The following is a 20936-nucleotide window of genomic DNA, read 5'->3' as shown; positions in this document are numbered from 1 at the left end:
AAAATAACCACTGGTTTTGTTCATTAAATCTTCAGAAAACAATTTGAAGAGATGGCCTCTTATTTTAAATTGTCTTCTGTAAAGGAGTTTGCTAAACATATAACTAATGCCACATCAGAAGAGCGACAGAAAATGCTAAGAGACTTTTACGCTTCTCAGTATCCAGAGGTAAAAGAATTTTTTGCAGATTCTCCTTCAGAATTCATTCAGTCTGCCTATGAGGAGGGAGAGAGAGTCAAGAATAAGTCTGAAAAAAAAGAATCTCTTATAAAAGGAAGGCCGTCAGATTCTGACACTTTATCATTTAAAAGCTCTGCCAAAAAAATTTCTCAAACTTGCAGCCCTAAAACATGTAAAGAAAAGTCAATTAAGTTTCAGAATCACAGTTTCTATAGAGAAGAGGTGCTTTCTAATGATGCGGAAACTAAGAAATTACGTGTAAGTTCTACCCAAGAGACTAAAAGTGGGAAAAACAGCCAAGCATCCTGTTCCCTGAACAGTACGTCTGGAGCATATGAGTTAGCAAATACAGAAAACGCCAGGAAAGGCCAACAGGGCCTGGCAAAAATGGATGTTTCAAGAAATGGACCCCTTTCCAAAGTGGGAAACAAAAAGACAGAACGCCCAGTGTCAGAAAACACTTCTGTGGTAGACTTGCTTGGGGACACCTCTATTCTTGACGACCTCTTTAAAAGCCACGGGAGCGGTCCCACACAGCTGCCAAAGAAGGCCCTTCCAGGGCCCGTGGAGAAAGCAAAACAGAGACCCAAAGATTTCTGGGACATCTTAAATGAGCAGAACGGTGACAGTCTTAGTAAACTCACGGACTTGGCGGTGATCGAGACTCTGTGCGAAAAAGTGCCCTTCGCTGCATCCTCCAAGAGGAAGGAGGATCTAGAAGCTTCTCTTTGGAAACCCAACGAGAAGTTTTTGTGGAAAAAATTTAACTGCAGTGATACGGATGAAAACACAACTAATATACAAGAATAATACATAAACACAGATGAATCTCTACAACCAACGAGCTTGTGCCGTCAGCGTTTACAGCACTGTATTCCCCACGAATTATGTTACCTTGAACACAGTTGTCAACATCTATTTTTAATAAACTCTTGCTCCAGGGTTGGGTTTTGTTTTTTAAGTCTAAAATGTTATCATGTATGTTTTCCTTAATATCTGATTTGATCTTTTTAAAAAATATGATTGTGTTATAGTATCAAATACTGTTATGAAATGGAAAAGATTCTAGATTTGTTATCAGGAGATCTGGGGCACCTCTCTTACTGTGTAATTATGTGGCCTTAGAAGAGTCACTTTGCCTGGTGTGCAGCCAGTTCCTGCTAAGAAAGATGAAGGGTTTGAACTTGATCGACATGAATTTCTTTCCAGTTTTTAAAAGCTTTGATTTACTCTCCCAGATTCCCTCAAGTCATAGGCCAAACTGTCCTCACCACCCCCCCCCCAAACCAAGGGTAGACTGATGTGTTTCTTTCTTAACTAACACTTGGAAAACTACCTGTTTTCCTTTTCCCTCAGGTACTACTTTTATTAAATTATTTGTATCAAAGTAATAACTAGCACTGAATAAATTACGTGTATTAAAATAGTAAGTTTGTAACTGCTCAAAATCAAAGAGTTAAGGTATAACCTTACTACATATGATGCTCAAGTAATAGAATTATTATCATGAGCCACAGGACACATGCCTCACCTTTTTATACAACCGTTTAAAGCTTTGTTTAGCTCTTTTGTATGTATTTAGCGTGAAGAAATGAGTAAACATTTGATTTTATTGAAAACTCTGTTTGGTTGAATTTAATTTATATGGTTTATCATCAGTTTCCACTGTGCTCATTGTTGAATTCATTTATCTGGAGGCATTCATTCAGGCCCTGTGTGTTCTGTGCTGGGAGCTCAAGATGTGCTCGAGAGGTGAGGCCCCGCTCCTGGTTGAATCTGTAGATTCATGTCTGTAAAGCCGCTGGCATCATGCCGAGCACATGGAAGCGGGACCTGAGGTGGCTACTGCCCCGCGTGCAGATGCTCTGTGGCAGCTCCCTCATTTGAACTGACAGGGCCATGACGGGAGGAGGTACCCAGAAAAATAGCAGTTAACCAGGAAACAGTGGTGCTCCAGAGATCACAGCGAATTGTTGCTGTGTTGAGGGGAGGGGGGCCTTTGGAGGAGCCAGCCATTGCGGTGTGCAACCATTGCTCAGAAACGGGAAAAAAAGAAAGGAAAATCTTTTCTCAAGGGATTTTATGGCCAAGAATGTTTTTCTCTAGGGCAATGTTGGGGGCTGTGAAATATATTTTATTTCAGTTAATACATATATATGAATGAAAGAAAATGTTTATGAAATAATTTTTCCCTTAAGGCATGCAACATACTTGGATAATTTCTCTTGTATTGCACTTTTGGCTCGTGTGTGTGTGTGTGTGTGTGTGTGTGTGTGTGTGTGTGTGTGTGTGTGTGTTTTAATGTTCTCATAACCCACTAAGTTGATTTCATGACCCACTAATGATTGGGAACCACAGTTTGAAAATTCACTGGTTTAGGTTACATAGAGTTAGTCATTGTTTTTGCTACTTGCAGCTGAGATGTGTCCAGACTTATCAGATGCTACAAAACGAACGTGATGGGCAGTCTGTGGTAGACTTGGCATTAGCGCTGTTGGACTGCTGTCGGGTCAGCTGTAAAAGGAACGCAGGTAAGAACGTGGATACCTCTTCATCTCAGTTTATGTATCAGACAGTAGAGTTCAGTCATTTTAATAAAAATGTATCTTTCATAAAGTACCTTTTTTTTTACATAGACATGACCTTGGAATCCTAATATGATGTTTATACAGATATTAGCCCTTATCTTCAAATATTAATGAAATGCTTTGAAAGATTTTTATCATTGGTAGTCAAAATGGGAGCAAGCATACAGACCTGGAGTTTAAAAATTAGTTTCCAACAGTTGTCAATGAAATGTTTGTCATAATTACGTAGGAACGGCGTGCCAAGCAGAATGCAAAGTTCAGTATGGAAAGGAGCCAGTCGGAACCTTCTGGAAGGGGAAGGATAAGGGTTGACTCTCCTTGCAGTGGAGCGGTGGGATGATTTGGTACAGCCGCTGATGAATGTGGGAGCAAACACTATATTAAGAATCCTTCCTTCCCCAGTCCACTGCTGTCCTGCCCCCAAGTTCTGCCAACTAAATAGGTGGCCACGGGCAAATCCCAGGGCTCTTTCAGCCTCAGTTTCCCCTTTAAATTTGAAATACACTGGATTGGTGGTGTTCAAGCATTTTTTCTTAAGCAATTGAACTCTATCTTAATTGGAACCTCAATTATTTATAAGAATTAAAATGGAGATCCGTTCCTTCCAGCAGCACCACTGTGGCTCCGCGGAGCACTAGTTTGAAAACCATAGGGGTGAGATCATTGCTAAAAAACCTTCCAACTTCCAAGTTTCCATGATTCTATTTGCCACAATTTGTATTTTTTTACTTCTCTTCAAGGCACTGATACAGTTTCTGGCTGCTAGCACTCAACAGACAATTCTCAGTATTGGAAACTGAGGCAAAATACCATGAGATCTTTGCACTTGAACTCCTCAGAGTTCCCTTCGAGCCCTGAAACCACTTTTTTGAGTAAATTAATTTCATCTCCAAGCAGTGCGGCCGCCCCTAAATGTTCAAGGTGAAGGAGCCTTAGTTTGCAGAGATGATTTGATGATGAACTTCCCATCAGTCCACAGCATAGGGTTGTTTTTAAAGTTGAATGTGCAATTTTAAAACTCTGAAGTTAGCCTTCCTTTCTTATATAAAATAGCCCTCTTTTATGAAATGACAGTAGATCATAGCTTTTCACCCATTTCAGTGTCCTTGCTTGATATACATATTGATAACCATGTGTCAGTTTCCGAAAGTTCTGACACTTAACTAGTCTATAAAAAATCCAAAAGAATGGGTTCCCTGCCTGCGTCTAAGGTCATTTTTTACATATGAGGGAATAGCGCTCCACGGGCACTGAGTCATACATCCAGTTATCAGTGGGTCTGGGGCCCAGCAAGGGTGTCAGTGAACTTGTAAGATCCTATAAGACGCATCCATCTTCAAAGAGCCCAGAGTGCAGAGCACTTTTTAGACTCCTCGCCTAATTCTCATTTAATCATCACCGATGTGACCTTGTTTCCCAGTTCCGTCCCCACCTGCTTTTGCAAAGCATCCTCTATCCAGTGTTTCTGGGAGGCCTTAAAGCGAAGGCTCATAAACTTAGGAACAGATCTTGGCCCTGGCTGCATTGCATTTGCCCTGGTGACAGCCCCATGCACTGTGCCCCCACGCTGGCTCCACGTGGTGTCTGTGGGAAGGAGAACACTGCACTTTTTCTCTGTTAAAGGTCAGTCATAGGAGGGCTGTCTGGCCTTACAGGATCTTTCAGACTTTTAGGTATGAAAACAGCCCTTTGGGGGTTGACTCTCTGCCCCTAGGGGGAAAGACTCGGACTGACCCCCCTTCGGAAGTCCAAGGCTGTGTGGTTCCCAGCCCCGAAGTGGTACATCCAAACCACCTGTAGAGGCTTTTCCACAACCAGGTGCCCTGGGCCCTCCCCAGGAGATTCCAGATCAAGAGGTCTAGGGTCCATCCCAGGCTCTCATTTTTGTTTCTCAAGTTTCACAATAGTTCTGCTACGTTAATGTTTTGTCTGAGACGTCATCACTGGACAGAGCTCGCCTGACTTTCTCTCCAGCGAGCCCCACTCCCCCGCCATGTGAAAGCAGTTGGCATGCAAGTGAATCACGCTGGAGCCCCTCTGTCCTTTTTAGGCCCCAAAATAGCTGTTATGTTCCCATAAAAATATCCACCCACAGCAGTGTTTCTCTCGTTAAACTTTGTTAATATGTACTTCATCGTCTTTGCTGGAGGTTAACGATTTTGGAGGTTATATTTATCCCCTAAATTCCCACATTAAAGACCAATCTTAATTATATGAGTATGATACCCATATGTCACTGACATGGATAATGCCCAGTTGACATTCTTGGTTTTGCGCTGCTGTCTCTCAGTTAAAAATCAAGAATGCCTCTCTCTACAGATGATTTTTTGGTTGGCTAAATGGGCCCCTTCCTCTCATTGAAAGAAATAAGTGAAACTCACTTTACGTTGTTTATTATAGATTTAAACAAAGGGGCAATGTGTGCCTCTTGGAATTTCCTAGACATCTCTGAGGAAACTCTAGTGAGTCATCTTGTCAATTATGAATTTTTGTCCCCCTCTCCCAATATATCTTTTAACTTTGGATTTTTCTTTATTTTTTGTAAAGTGAGGCACGCTTCTGGACTGAGAGATGGACTTCAAAAGAAGGCTCATAATAGCTAATTCATGTATACTTTCTTCTTTCCTAAAACCATTATAAAAGCATTGATTTTTAAAAAATCTTAATTTTTCAAAGCATAGGTGTCAACAAGTGGTCCCTGAGAACTTCTGATCTCACAGGATCAGGGTCCGCCCACCCTGCCCATCCCCCAGCAAGCGCCCTCATTGTTCTTCTATCAGTTGACTCTGTCTTTCTCCCCTTACTCACCGCCCTCCGCACCACTGCCAGTGCCCTAAGAGGCCTCCCTTCAGTGCAGCCTGGCAAAGCCCTAGGGTTTTTTGTCGGTCATTCCCTCCCCATTACTCCCTCCCTGTAAGCATCCTGCTCGCCAGTATCAGTGGAACCCCTAATGCCTTGCCCAGCAACCTAATAATAACTTTCCTTCCTCAATCCACTTTCCCCTCTCTCCCCAGCACCACATCAAACCTGCATCTCAGACCCCTTAACTCCCTGATTCCCCTGTTTTAGGAGATACCTCACCCTCCTGCTTCACATGTTGGAAAATGCCATCAACAGTGAAGCTCTGATTGTCCTATTTGGGACATTCCAGAAGCCAGATGACCAGGCAAGTCACCCCCAGAGGCAGCACGTCACTGACCTGCCAGGAAAAGGCAAAACTGACCAGTCTGTGGGACCCTTGCAGAGGTGACATTTACCTCTTGAAATGGCCCAGCGCTGCCACATTGCCCTGCAAGGCCTAACAGCTCCCGTAGTGCTAAATAGGGCGCAGCAGTGTGCTGGGGAACGTTTGGGAGGACAAGCAGGTCTCAGGAAGCTTGAAGTGACCCCTAGGTAGGCATGCGAGTAAGGGGACAAGACCCACCAAGGAACCCAGGCTCAAATAATGGGTGCTGTCTGAGTGGTGGAAACAAGGTGGGCTTCCGAGTGATCAGAGCAGCCACCCCCGAATTCTGGCGGTGGCTGGGAATTCCCGCCCTCCCCCACCCCTCCCCTGCCCGCGCGCCAGGCCTGAAAGAATAGAAAGGCCACAACACCGCCTCCTCCGTCTCCCTTGGCCTTTAAAATTCCAGATGAGCAGAAATTTGGGCCTAGCAGAGAAGTTGAGGCTTTGGATTGCCAAATACAAAACATGCTTCTGACGACTAACCTAACCTCCAAGATACGCAAGAGGGGTGGAGGACAACAGGGCGGAGGGAGAGGCTGAGACCCCGCTGGAGGTGACTGGAAGTTCTGAGTGTCGGGACGGGCAGCGCCACGCCGAGATTTCCCAGCCTGGGCAACGGGAGGCTGTTCGGCTCTCCTCCCTCGGGATGGTGTCGGGCACCGGGAGCTGCGTGTGTTTCCCGGCCCCCCTCACCCTCATCCCCGGCCCCTGCACGCCTTTTCCCAGGAGCGCCGTCGGGGAATCCGTCTCGCTCCAGGCTCCGCCTTCCCCTCCTGCCCGACGGCCAAAAATTATAAAGTGTATGTATGTAGACATCGCTTTAAATAAAGTACAGCTCATTTGAACTTTCTGAGTGTCCAGAAGGCCACCCTCCGCCGCTGAGGATCGTCGCAGGAAACCCCGGCTGCGGGGAATTCACCGCCCCCAAGCTGGGGAGATAGTCTGTTCCTCCGAATCTGATTTATTTTCTCCCTTTGGGGAAAAGAAAAAGAAAGTTAATTACATTACGCTCTGGCTGTATTGATGGAAAACATGAACGCAGCAAACTCCAGGGACTTGCGCCTTAAGGGCGCGTTATCTCCCATCAGCCGCAAATCTCGGCAAAGTCCCCTCCCTCCCCGTGCGCAGGAGGCGATGGGTGGTCGGTCGCTCTCCACCAGGCCCGGGGTGCTCGTCCACCGCGAAAAGTGAGGCACGGAAGGCAGAGCGGCAGCCCTTTGGGGGGTCCTGCTTCGCCTCGAGCTTCGGGGCGCAGGGAGCGCGTGATAATCCCCAACCCTGGTCTTGACCCGCGGGGGTCAAGAGGGGGACGCGCGCTCAAACCCCGCGGTGAGCGGCGCACCGCCCGCGATCGCCCAGCACGCAGAAGCCGCTCGGGCCGGCGGGGTCAGAACTCTGCCGGTTGTGCAAACCGAGACCCTCCGCGGGCCGAGCCCGGGCTGGGGGATCCCGCAGAGAGGGCCCCCTCCCCGCCGCCTGCGCCCGGCCCGCCCGGGCCGCGGAGGGCGCGCGGCCGCCGGGAGCGAGCGGCGGCGGTTTCTGCGGTCTGGCCGGCGGCCGGCTGGAAAACCGGCCTCGGCTTGCTCCCCAGCGCGTCTAACTGAGGTCATGGGAAGCAGGAGGGCGGAGGCGCCGGGGAGGTTGGCAGAATGGGAGCTCGGACTGAGGACGGTGAGGTACGCAGGGAGGGTGCGTGGGAGGGAGGAAGGAAGCCGGCGAGGTGGCACTCCTGGTGGGTCCCCGGCGCAGTGTCCGCGAGCGCCCCTGGGGGGCCTAGCCGGGCACACCGAGGAAATCGGGCTTAGCACCTCCTTGCACTGCACCTAGACCGGGCCAGCTGCGCCGGGAAGCGGACCCCCCACGTGCATAAATACTCTGCCTCCTGCTCGGACCCCACCCCGCCGCTCACAGCCGCGCATGGGCCTGCTGCTTCTGCCTCAAGTCCCAAGCCGCACGTGTCACCCCCACCCCGCCCCCCTCAGGATCTTCCCTGCAGCTGCCCTCCCTACCTTCCATCTTCCTCCCGCCATCAAAGCCCGGCCCTGGGCCAAGGGCCCGCTCCCAGCCTGTTATCGGGTCCTAGAGAGAATTTCTCCAAAATAACGAATCACACTGCCAAGGGCCCGAGGTCCCGCCCCTCCACCTCCCATCTGGCTGCCTGCAGACTTCTCCCTGGATTCTTAGTCTTGAGCCTCCTCCCTCCCAAATCCATTTTCCACACCGCTTCCCCCGAGAGCGTGCTAAAGCACACGCGGAGCCCGGCGGCTGTAAACCTCATACTTCCTCTGCTAAGCAGGCTGAGGGTACTTGGCTGGGGAATAAAGGTTCTGAGGGCTTCGTCTCAACGTTTATTCAGCACTTACTATGTCATTTGTTAAACACTTCAAGTGGATATTCTCATATGACTGTCTGACAACCCTTCGGGGTATCATCATCATCATCATCATATCATTATCATTATTATTATCTCTATTATTATTATTGTCTGTTATTGCGGAGGATGAAACTGAGGCCCAGAGAGTCACAGTCCGGGAGTGGCAGAGGCATTATGGAGCCAGGCAGTTCCGCCGTGCCCCGGCCCCCGCTGCCCAGCCCGTTTCTCCACCGCTTCAGAAAGCCTTGACTTTGGAGCAGAGATGGAACGACCCACAGCACCACCGGTGTCCTGGAGGCCAGGAGGCAGCAGCCACCTGTTAGTAACAGTAGTGCTAAGTGGACCGGGCAGGTGGATGTCAGGGCAGGCGGATGTTAGTGGGTGGCTTAGTGGTCCGAGTTTCCGGGCATGAACCAGTCAGAACAGTCTCCACGTTCGGCTCCTCTTCCTGGCACTCACCTGACGGCCTCCTCTGCTGTCCCCATTGCTGCTCCTGTTGCCTGGCTGCATCCTGGAGTCACCACAGGTGTCCTAACCCCGAAGCAGCCTTGTGACATTCCCCTCTCTCTCCCACAAACACAAGCTCTGTAGAGCCCTCTACCCGCTACATACAAACCCTCACCGCCCCTGCTTCACACCGCATCCCCACCCCCACGCCCTCCCATCCAGCCCTGCCCAGCAGCAGCGGCCTCTGGCCACTTCCACGTATGTAGATGAGGCGGAGTCTGGGCTGCCTTTGTCCTGGGAGGGGGTAGGAATTCTGTCACTAATTAGTGACTGCGAAATCAAGTGTCAGCAGTGGTTCCCTTTCCTGGACCCACAGTGGCACCACAAGGGTCCCTAGCCCCCATTTCCCATCTAGGAATTAGGGTGATTCTCCACCCTCCCTTCTGTGATCTACATAAGATGGGCAGAGACTCAGAGACAGTAAACAGGGACCATCTGATTAGCTTTTGCTCGAGTGAATCCCTCCTTTTTGTTTCTGTGAATTTACCTTTTATGTAATAGGATTTTTTTTTCTTCCTGGAATTTGTATTCTATTAGTGGCTTTATTGCCTTTTTACGTAATTTTAAATTGATTTTTCTATATAGATTCACAATTTGAAATTCAAAGGGTACAAAAGAGCCGTTTCCCGCCTCACCCCAGGGCACTGTTACCTGCTTATGGTGGGTCTCTTTTGAAAATGGTCCACACATTTATAAACGTGCCTCATTTCTTTTAACTATGCTTTTAACATTTTCTGTATCACCACCCCAAAAAAAAAATCAGCCCAGTTTCAGGATGAAGCGCTGAGATTCTCATCATGCCCACGGCACACGCTCTTTTACTCAATCGAATGGGGCTGGGGCAGGAATGAGGACACCGGAAGATTTTCCCAGTAACCTCTGGGCGCAGGACAGGAAGTACAGGCGACTGTGAAATACACAAGACTGGATGAGACACGCGGGATGGGAGGAGTGACGGAATCTGTGGCGGCAGCAACTGCACCTTCTAACAGCCCTGCTGGTGGTCGGATGAAGGAGCAACCAGGGAGCATAACCAAGCAAGAGTGGCTTTCTCTTTCTCAAGACGGATTTTAAAAATTTTCCGCTTAGCATCAGCATGTATCTGCCAGGGACTGTCTAAACCTCAGGTATCCTGAACACTAATCGCATCCCAGGAGTGAACTGAAGCAACCACTTGTAAAGTTACGACCAATTATTGCTGCAGGAACCAAATTCAGCCCCTGTGCCTGGCCATAGTGCAGTGACTTCAAAAAGAGACAGGGCAGCAGACACCGTGCCATCCCAAAGCTTTCCTTTCCCTGCTCAGAGTCCCCGTCTCCGTATTTTTTCCTCCCATCCTTTGGTGGAGGCCCTGGTGACCCGGAAGAGGAGAAGGTATGAACAGAGTGGATAGAAGGAAGTCAGGGACACAGATTATTTAAAATCCACCAGTGTATTCAGGAAAGAACTCATTTTGCTTTCCTAGATGGGACAAGGTGGCCCATGACATCACACAGCGAAGCTCCCGTACTTCACGGCTGTGCTCCTGGCTGTCCTCGTGCGTCTTTGTTACTCTCTCCTTGGTCTCCTTGGTGGGCTCCCACTTCTCAGCTTGTCCTTTATGTTTCCCAGGATGCTGCCTTCAGGCTGGGGTTGGTCTCACCCCACACCATCTCCATTTATCTTCATGTTTCTGACTAATCTGTGTGGAGGTGATGGTAGATCTTCAGCACCACGTGACCGCTCTTCTGAGTCTCAGACTCACACCCAGTTGCTCTGGTGTGATCACACTGCCTCGGGTGATCTATGGGCACCTCATGCTCATGTCCAAAATGGAATTCTTCAACTCTACACTCATTCTTCTCCTCAAGGCAGTGATTTTATCATCAGCCGTTGATCTTATTACCCAGATCTGAGCTCCATCTTTTTCATTGGAGGCTTCCATTTCTCTTATCCACTATGTTTACTCAGTAACCAGGTCTTCCAGATTCTACCTCTTAAGTATTTCTTGACTCTCCCTGTTACTTTCCAGTTCTCGACCACTGTTCGAATGCCTGAACCATTGCAGTGGCTTCAAGTTTTTCACTCAAATCTTCTAGAGAAATCTGTTACATTGGTAGACCTCTTTTGATGCAAATGGCACAAACTGGCTTAAGCAAAAAAGAAAATTACCCGTGTAAGGCTAGTTTCCATAGTGGCTCAGTATAAAAGCTCAGTGGACATCACCCAGGCTCAGTGTCTCCATCTCACCACTCAGTTCCACTCTCCTCCCAAAGCTGGCTTGATTCTCAGTCTGCCTACAGCGGCAAAATGGCAAGAGAAGCTCCAGCTGCCAGGCTTTCAACCCCAAGTCCCACGGGAAAGAGCCAAGCCTGAGCCCCGTGTCAGCTCTCCCCACCACGGCTGGGGAGAGTAGCCCCCTCTGACCCTTCTAGTGCAAAGCGGTAGAGGGCGGGACTGAGGCAATTACTAGGAGAATTGCAAATGGACACTGAGCAGCCAAAACACATCAAAACCCCACACACATCTGACCCTGTAATTCCGCTGCACAGAAGACTTCGACAATTCCTCAAGTCAAATTTTGCCAATGAAAATTTTGTCAGGATGATTTGACTTCTCTCGACACGCAATTTTCATAACGGTGGAGGTTTTTTCCTTTTGTTTGCATTGATAGGTTCACGGGAATTCATGGGAATCTTGAAGAAAAGCTGAGTTTTAAAATTGATCATTTGGGTTTATCGCTTACCTCGCAAAGGGAACCGGAGGCGATGCATTGAGATCATGGCTCTGGAAGAAATGGGGAGAGAGAGGAAGAGAAAGTTCTTATAGAGTTCAGCCAGGAAGGCAAACCTCACCTCTTATTTCAACCGAGACAATTTCATATAGTGAATTGGCTGAACAGGTGTTGAAGAACCTAAAGGCAAAAAAATGTGCAGATATTGTAATGGGAAGAAGCAGCTAGCATTCTCAAGGAACAAAGGGAAGAAGGATTTTAAGAATCCAGGTCCTAGAAACTTAGAGAAGGGGCCCTGAGGAGTTGGACCCAGACCTCAGCCTCTAGCGGACACTTGGACTCACATCTCTGAGACGGACTCACCAACCAGCGGGTACTGGTCTGTCAGAGGGAGGTCAGGGGGAGGCTGGTCCTAGGACTGAGGGAGGCAGAAAGCTGGAAACCACTGCACTGTTGGGGTTACAGGGGGTGTGGGCGATGCTGACGCTGATGGGAACAGACACAGACAGAAGGGAGCACCGCCTGCTATTGGCTGCAGCCCTGGGCTCCCCTCTAGTGCCCCCTACTGGCAGAGCCCCACAGGGACCACTGACAGGGGAGGGTCAGAGTCCTGTGACGATGGTTCCATGGGACAGAGCAGAGCCGAGTAGGGTGGACTGGGAGCGTAATAACTGGCACAGGGGAGAAGGGAGACTGGGAGCAGGAGTCAAGAGGAAGGGGACAGACAAGTAGGAGAGGGTGGGAGAGTTCTCCCCAGGCCCCTCTTCTGGGGTACCGGGGGACATGGTGAGGGAGGGAGGGAAGCAGGGAGGGAAGGGGAGGAAGCCACGCAAGGGTGAGCTTCCAGGCTGATCCTGTGGTTGTAGGTTCAACCTGAATTTGCTGGGGACTCTGGAGGGTAAGTTGTACCCAGAGTTATCCTAACCTGAGGCCAGGGAGCCTGGATTTCACACTCCTGCACCTAGGAGTCAGCATCAGAAGTGTCCCCCGGGAGTTCCCAGGATGCACATACCCACCTGCCTACCGCACCCCCCCTCCCCCCGCCCTGGGGACTCTTAGCCTGTGGCTGACCCTGCAATTCCATTCCGGGTCAGGATGAGTGGTCATTCAGAGGTGCCACCCTTAGATGACCTTCCTTCCATCCTCCCTTCCTTCCATCTTTCCTTCCTTCCCTAACATTTGTGGGGGCTGGGTGGGGTTACATATGGAGGCCCCAGCCTACAGCCTACCCTCCCTCTCTCCTGGCCCACGGCTCCATCACTCGCCGAGAGGGGCCTCGCATGCAACGGTGTGGACAGCCCAGCTCGGTGCATGTAACTCCTGGTCCACTGAACCCCTACCCCTTGGCCACCCCTCGGGCCCAGTCAGGTGCGCGCTCCAGGAAAGAGACCTGCCTGCGCCTTGCAAACAGTGGAGAGTTTTTTTTTATCATTTGTTTTCCTCCCTCCTTGGGGAAAAGCTGAACACTTGACTACCCTTGTCTTGCCTCCCTAAACATGTTAGCATGTTTAGATCAAATCTGTGGGTAATCCATATTTGTACCCTCTCCTCACCTCCTACATCATCCTTAGAACATTTTTAACTCTGAGCTTCCCCTCCCAATTTATGTGCTCTTTTTGTTATGTGTGACTCTTTAAAAAAAAACAAAAAACAAAAAAGTCTGCAGAACATTATTGTTGTTTCTGTTTGATCCAGGTAATTCTGTTTCCATTTATGCACCTATTTTCATTTTCTTTGTTCATTAATCCTTGTTGCTTTTCAGACTATCCACTGGGGACCTTTTCGCTCTATCTGAAGTGCATCCCAGAATTTCCTCTCGTTAGCACCGGTTGGAGAAAAAACTCGAAGTTTATCTTTTTCCAGAAAGTGCTGATTTCAGCGCTTTATTAGCTCTGTCATCTCCTCAAGGGCTTTAAACAGCTTTTGGATTCTGCTAAGGGTGGCAAAGAAAGTGAGAAGTTGAAGACTTTCCAATAAATGGAAAAGAGGAGGCAGTGCTAATGGACAAGCTTTTCTTTGGCATCCGAAAAAATTCGGCTTTGAGGAAGATGTACCCACGAAAGAGAAAATGGTTCACCATTGTTATTTTGATTTGCTTTTAGATGGTTCTCACCCCTTTCTGAGGACTACGGGATACTTTCAAGAAGTTTCTGTTCTCAAGTGGCCAAAAGCATTTGGCCCATCCAAGCCCCCTCCAATGAACGGGTTGTCCATTTCATCAATTTCTACTCACTCTTAATTCACCCTGGCTTGGCTTCCCGCCTCGTAATTCCATCTGAACATCTCTCACTGATGTCACCAACGGCCATGGTGTCGATTCAGGTCCTTCCCAGAAGCAGACTCTGCGACAGAGATAGAGGCGCCCCAGAGAGCGTAGTGCAAAGTTTACCCACATTGGCCAGACATGTGAGTCCTAACACGACCACTCCGCTCAGGCACTGGCTGCTGGCTGCCCTGGAGGAACGTGGCCTTGCGGAAACACTGAGGCAGCCCCTGAGGGCTCCACAGCTCAAGGGCACCAGTAACTGAACTCCTCGGCCGGGGCCTCTCTTGAAGGGAGGGAGATCCTAGTGACGCGCCTCCACATCACCTCGGTCCCCATGGCAACCAACCCAGTGTTGTCCTCCCGCCTCCGGCCCTCACCTCACCTGGCTCCTCTGAACATCGAGGCTGCTGGCTGGTCCCTTGTTCTGAGACACTCTCTTGCCTTGGCTTCTGTAGCTCAGTATTTGCCTGGACTTCCTCCGATGTCTCAGTGTTCTCTCTGACAATTCTTTGCAGGTTCATCTCCATCTACGTGGCCTTTTGATGTTGACACTGTCCAAGCCCTACGTCTAGACCTTCTACCCCCCATTCTCTCCCAAGTGACTGCACTCACAGGCATGACTAAATTACAACCCCAATCCAGAACTAAGCCTTAAATTGGCAGTTATCAGAGAGTCGTGGACAGCTCGATTGGATTTTGCCCATGAGTCCAAGTCCTCCTCTGTCCCTCTGACCCTCAGCTTTCCAAGAGCACGTTGCATCAGTGAGCACTTCTGTAACCTGGGCTATTAACTCCCACCCTCAGAGATGACTGATGTGACATGCTCGAAGAGACTCTGTAAACTGCCAAACTCACACAAAATAATGTTATCCTTGTAACACGTGCTAGATTGTCTTTCCTGAAGGATGATGACCCTGGTCATCTATTTTTCAAAGTTCCCTCTTTTCCAGAAAAGACATCCCAAATCCCTGTCTTTGCTTTAAAAACTCAGCCCAAAGCGTGTTTTCCACTCTCCCCTTTATTCACACTCTCCTCTGCCTCAGCATGTCCCCAGGCTGTCTTCCTGGGAACACTCGTGCCCCTTGAGGTGGAAGACGATGCTCCAGGAAAAAAGTCAAGTTCGGGAAATATTAAAAGGCTTGAAGGCTAAATATACTCTCTTATATGAAAGATCCTGAGCCATATAACCTTTTAAACCAGTTTTTCCAATTGACTTAGCCATAGGGTGGTTTTTTTCCCCCATGCCCATGATAAAATTCCCGTGGGACACTAGTGTTCTGCACAACAGGGAGGAACCCTCTTCTGTGCAGGTGGGTCAGCTTACTCTGCCATCTAAAGAAGTCACCCCTCCCCAAGTTCCTGCCACCGAGATCCCCTTGTAGGCGAGCCCTGATTCCTGTCCTTTTCAGTATCTGGCTGTTCCCTCTCTTCCTTCTACCACTTAGAATGGTTCCAATAAAACCATATTTCTGAGCCAAATTGTCCGGGGTAAGTTCTGTTGCTCACAACTAAAAGACTGGCTGATGGGAGGAGGGTGTAGCTCAGTGGTAGAGTGCGTGCTGAGCACGCACGAGGTCCTCGGTGCAATCCCCAGTGCCTCCATTTAAAAAAAAAAAAAAAAAGACAAAACTGCCTGACACACCATTGGGCAAAAAGTCATTGGAGGTGTCAAAGCCCCAGACTGGAAGTTCCCCAAATGCTCCTTACATTTGAGTGGATAAATAAATTGTGGTGTGTCCCCACAATGGGATACCGTACGGCAGTGAGAAGTGACTGTCTTCCACGTGTGCCATCGTATGCATGAATTTCACAAATGTAGTCAGAGGGAAAAGCTAGGCATAACATGAATCCATTGATGGGAAGGTAAAACACAGGCAGAACTGTTTCTTACTCTGGGTGCTGGCTTCCTGGATGTGTTCTGCTTGTGAACATTCATGAGCTGCACCTTCTGATTGATGCAATCCTCTGTATGTATGTTATGTACCCCAGTCAGAAGTCTGGGAGGGGCGCTGTCGGAAATGATCATTCCCCACTGGGGATCCTGCTGGCAAAGCCACCCAAAGGGAACATGTTAATTTCTGGGCCAATAGAAATGGACTGACAGCCCCGGTGGTCTTAGCTCACCCTAAGTATATTTGGTTCTCGCATTTGTGTAGACATCACATTTGTGCCCCCACAAATTTTACATTTCTGTGCGTGTCAAAGAGCCATTCTGTATTAATCATGTTTTTTGTCATCTGTGTTTTATGATACTTTGACATCTAGGGGCCTTGGGGACCCAGTGAGGGACGGCCCCTCCCAGGGTTAGCTAATTCCTCCAGACAGCACACAATTTGCCTGCATGTCTTCCATATGGAAACTAACCCAACCAGAGCCCGTACTCCAAACCGCCTCCTCAATCTGGCTTTTACACTCCTGGAGGCAACGTCCCTCCGCCCTAATCACCGAATACTAGACAAGGAGGGGCCACCTCTGTCACCCAGAGTCAAAGCAATTCAATTAAACTAGTCAATCTTGAATCTGCACAGCTGCGTACCCTGCCTCACCCATCCCTTCCCATGAGAGTCACAATAAAGGCTCATGACCATGCTTTATCCTCTCCCAGTCTGCCTCCTAACGGACCCTGGTGCCTCCCCACGCAGCCCTGCACGGTACGCAGTGCCTCTGGTTTCTAGCGATCTTCTTCCTTCATGACAGTCATTTCTGCCTGTCTTACCAAGCTGACAAAAACAAATCCTGTGCACATGTGAAGGCACGTTCATTCATGCCACAATTTTCTTAAGCACCTACTGTATTTCCGGCACTGTTCTAGATGCCAGGGAGGGAGCAGTGACTGTGCAAACAAGGTCCATGCTCTCATGCAGCTCATGTCTAATAGGACAGGGATAATAAACAAAGAAATCAATATTTCCAGATGGAGTTAAGGTGGTATGAATGAAATAGGCCAGGATGGGTTGTTTTATTTTGACTGTTTGGGGTCGGGTTTTTTTCCCCCCTTTTTTTGGAAGACTGGTCAAGGAAGTTCTCCCTAAGGACCCAAGAGCACCCAGAGGTCTGTGCTGGGTGCCCAGAGGCATCCAAAATAACCAGAATGACGTATCTCCTGGCGATACTCATCCAGAACAAACTTTTCTCTCTTTCTCCAAAAGCAAAGGAGGCCTTGAATCCAAGAGAAAATAAATTCCTGGCATCAGCAAAGTCCACAGCCTGCTCCAATCATGTTGCCTTCCAAATGCTATAAAGCTGAGGTGCCCAAGCACCAGGACCCAGGGGATGGGTTGGCTCCAGGCCAGAACCTCCAGGGCAGGTTGCATATGTGTTTATATAACAGTTTGAAAATAAAAAGTAAGTGTGTAGAGCCCCGAGCCCTCTTTGCTCCGCATCCTTGGGGACCCGCTGCCTAGTTCAGCTCCGCTCAGAAGTAACATAAGCCTTCCCTGGTGGCTGCAGACCTGACTGCCCTCCCCGCCTGCCCCCAAACCCAGACCTGGTCTGGGAGCCCTCTGTCTGGACCCGCTCCAGGTCAGGCAGACCAGCCATCCTCCATCCACATTAACAGCACACAGACATTCCTACCTTTTTTTTTTTTTTAAGATCCAACTTATTTTGGATAACATTGGAATCACATAAGGGTAGAAAAATTAAATCCCCAGCCCTCAACTCGCCAGTGGCACAGTACAGGTCATGATACGGCACAGGTCCGTCTGGAGGCCCGCAGCTGAGTGATGCGTGTGCCTGGGGGCAGCTTCCTGCTTCCTCTTCCTCTAAGCTCCCAGGCTGGGCCTGGGGTATCCTGCCCTGGGAACCTTTCACACACGTCCTGGACCCCGAGGCCAGTGCGCCACAGACCTCCCTTCACCAAGGAACGACCAGGGAGCCCAGATCTGAGCAGTCACTCCCATGCCTCCCACTGGAACCTCCAGGAAAGAGCAGATCCATTTCACTTGGGGCAACTGGATCGAGCGAGGCTTGCAAAGTGCAAGCTACACTTAGCTTCTTTGTCCAAGCGTCTCTCTTCTCAGACGGCCTGTGCCAGTCAGAGCTCCTTCAGAGAACATTTCCTAGGAACCCCGGGCAATGACCTGGCTCTGTCGCTGAAACTGGTTTGTTTATCTTTGCCTCAGATTCTCAGAGTTTGTCTCTCACCATATAGCTCCCTGGTGGGTGTGTTTGGGTATCTATACAAACACAGCCCTTCAACATTGATAATTGTCCTGTGAGAGCCTTTTTATCTGTCAGTAATGTCATCTCCAGAGTTATGAAAACCCGAGAGGACCCTCTCAGACCTTGTAGCAATTTAAAACCAGCAGAGATCTCACAGAAAGCCTGGGGCTGGCAGAGCCAGAGAAAGCTTCTGTGTGGCCAAGATACAATGCTGGCCATCTCTAGAATGTCATTGTCCTCCACAAACTCCACCAGGCACTTGACGGCCTGTGAAAAGGTCTATTCCCTTGTATGTAGGTCAAATCTCAAAGACTCAGGGCTCCCAGCGGGCTTAAACATCAACAAAGAAGCTTTCTACTTATCGAGCATTTTATATTTCCCTATTTAAGCAGAAAGCCCGCAGAGGCACGGCCCCGGACTCCTGTTTAATCTAAGAAACCAGGCCTTCAGGATCACAAGTCCGCGATTTAGCAAACCTGTAAGCATAGGTGCCTCTTTGGATAAATCAAAGCTTCCATGGAAAGTGACTAAATCCTATAAAAGTAATTTATTTGCTTACCCACCAAATTAGAATATTCATTTTGTTTGTGTAAACCTGCCAGTCACCAGTCATTAATATAAACCACAAAAAAAAAATTTCAAGTAGGATTTCATCCCAGAAATAGTTTCCAGTTTGAATCTGACATACTATACCTGGGAGGACCGCAGGAAACCATAAATAATTCCTAATTTCTACGTTGGGTCTCCGTATAATAATGATTTTTATTTTATTTTTTTCTATTTGAAGAATTCCTGCACTCAGGAGGCGCCTGGGAACGACGGATCCAGGAAGGCAGGCTGGCCCGGGGCCCGCGGTGCCCCTTTCTGTCCGCAGGTATCATTTGGGCAGAGCACGAAAATGGTTGCAGGGGTTGGAGCACGTGGTTTGACCCCCGCCCCCGCCTCCCGCCCCCCGCAGGGTGGGGCTGGGAGGTCAAGGCCACCGAGGGACGGCCTGGGCCCCCGTCTGCGCCTGCGCAGCCAAGCTGCTGGCTGGGGGCGGCCAGCTCCGCCCCGGGCTGCTCCCCACTCTCCCGGGAACACATCAGAAGTCTGGCGCGAAAGCTCTCTTCTCGCAGGTGGAAGAAAAGGAGAGACGGCAATTTGGGGGCCCCTGGGAGGCCCCGGGAGCCCCGCGCCTCGCAGAGCAGGGACTGGGCGGGTCCCCAGAGGCTCGCGCCCTCGGGGTCCTCTTATCTGACACCATCCAGCTGCTTGGCGCAGGGCAGCTTTCACGAGCCCCTGGTTTGCGACCTGGTTTGCCAGAGTATGTGGAGGAGGCAACAGCGGGCGGGCCTTCCAGCATCATCTGGGGAGTGCCATGCTGCGACTTGCCTCGAGCTTCCCCATCCAGGGGGCATAGCGTGCCTGACCTTGACAGCTTCTTAAATTGGTGTCACTGCCAAGGAAGCTCATTTTCCCGTGGTCAGTCATCTTCGTAGCGGCTTCCCAGACCTTCAGAGGAGGCTTCCTGGAAAAGGCGGCCTTTGACAGACAAGCCAGAAGTAGGTGGGTGGGACACGGGGGCAAAGGCATTACAAGCAAAAGGCAGCCGGTGCTCCTGCTAGAGGAGACGCAGAGCTCTGGGATGCTCAGAGGACTGGCAGGTCCACTCACGGGGTGAGGAGCCCGGAGGCTGGGAGGGGACTCAGACTGGAGCCCAGAGGGCCGTGTGTGCCCTGCAGAGGAGCTGGAGCTTTTCCTCCAAGCAGGCACCAAAACGGCTGAAGGACTTTGCCCAAGACAGCTGGGAAGTCAGACTTGCCCTTTGGAAAGATGGCTGTTGCCACAGGGTGGGAGGTGGATTGGAGAGGGTGAGAGTGCAGACCGGCAAGCCAGGAAGGAATGGAGGAGAACCTGGCCCCCGGCAGAACTTCTGGAAGCATCTGCAGTGTGCACTGAAGGACTCATTTCGTTTTGTTTCCAGTCCTTCATGGACAGATACTTTTATAAAACAAATTACCAGACATACGCAATTTTGAAAACACAAATGTCTAAGCCCCAATGTTTTTCATCAAAAAAGTTTTTTAATTGGGGTCAAATACACATAACATAAAACTGACCATCCTAACCATTTTTCTAAGTGGGCAGTTCAGAAGTGTTCAGTACAGTCACATTGCTGTGCCACCAACCTCCGGAAGTTTTCCATCTTGCAAAACTGAAACTCCCCGTGAAATGATGACTTTGTATTTTTCCTTCCCCCTCCGCCCCTGGCAACCACCATTCTACTTTCTGTCTCTGTGCCTTTGACTATTAAGTACCTCATACACGTGGAAGGATGAGACACTTGTTCTCGTATTTGGCTTGTTTCGCTCAGCATAATGCCCGCAAATTTCATCCATGTTGCAGCATGTGTCAGAATTTCCCTCTTTTTTAAGGCCGAAAAATACTCTGCATTTTGTTTTTCCTTTCATCCTGTGCTGGGCACCTGGGTTTCGTCCATCTTTTGCCTACTGTGAAAAATGATGCAATGAGTGTACAAATGTCTGTTCCAGTCGCTGCCTTCAATTCTTCGGGGGATATCATACAGAAGCAGAATTGCCCATCATATGGTAATTTTTGAACATTTTGGGAGGAATTGCAGTACTGTTTTCCACAGAGGCTGCACCGATCTACTTTCCCACCAACAGTGCACAGTGTTCCGATGTTTCACCAACACTTGTTACCTTCTAGTCTTTTGACAATAGCCATCAATGTGGGTGTGAAGTGAAGCCCCAGTTTTTTTACTATTAAATTCAACATGTGTAAAATTATCCATCAGACTCTATAATAATTTCACATTTCAAGGTTATAACAGTTTAAGACAGTTTAAAACGCTTACTCTCAACTTCTCCACTTACCCCGTTGCAGGCCAATGATGAGCACTTCCCGAACTGGCC

General features: G+C 49.2%; 1 protein-coding gene and 2 long non-coding RNA genes across 7 annotated transcripts in view; 2 read left to right on the top strand and 1 right to left on the bottom strand.

Annotated features, from left to right (window-relative positions):
* Positions 1 to 15327, top strand: part of ERCC6L2 (ERCC excision repair 6 like 2) — a 96025-nt gene extending 80698 nt beyond the window's left edge. For 2 of the 5 annotated variants that reach the window (XM_006209229.4, XM_072959160.1), the window contains one exon: positions 36 to 1123. In XM_006209229.4, coding sequence (XP_006209291.1) covers positions 36 to 990 — 955 coding nt within the window. In that variant the 3' untranslated portion in view covers positions 991 to 1123. Of the gene's footprint in view, positions 1 to 35; positions 1124 to 2596; positions 2712 to 5315; positions 5626 to 5837; positions 6683 to 13350 lie in introns of those variants that run through there. The other 3 variants (XM_072959159.1, XM_072959161.1, XM_072959162.1) reach the window with 3 other exon arrangements.
* On the bottom strand, positions 6798 to 8222 carry LOC116279941 (uncharacterized). Its single transcript, XR_012071829.1, has 2 exons — positions 8004 to 8222; positions 6798 to 6966 (listed from the first exon to the last, which is right to left on the bottom strand). It is a non-coding gene; the product is annotated as an uncharacterized lncRNA (long non-coding RNA).
* Positions 7342 to 8345, top strand: LOC140695963 (uncharacterized). Its single transcript, XR_012071827.1, has 2 exons — positions 7342 to 7670; positions 7822 to 8345. It is a non-coding gene; the product is annotated as an uncharacterized lncRNA (long non-coding RNA).
* Positions 15328 to 20936: the final 5609 nt, after the last annotated feature.

Source organism: Vicugna pacos, chromosome 4 (assembly GCF_048564905.1).
Source record: "Vicugna pacos chromosome 4, VicPac4, whole genome shotgun sequence".
Lineage (NCBI taxonomy): Eukaryota > Metazoa > Chordata > Mammalia > Artiodactyla > Camelidae > Vicugna > Vicugna pacos.
The sequence above is the reverse complement of the archived record's forward strand: the minus strand, read 5'-3'. Positions and strand labels throughout refer to the sequence as shown.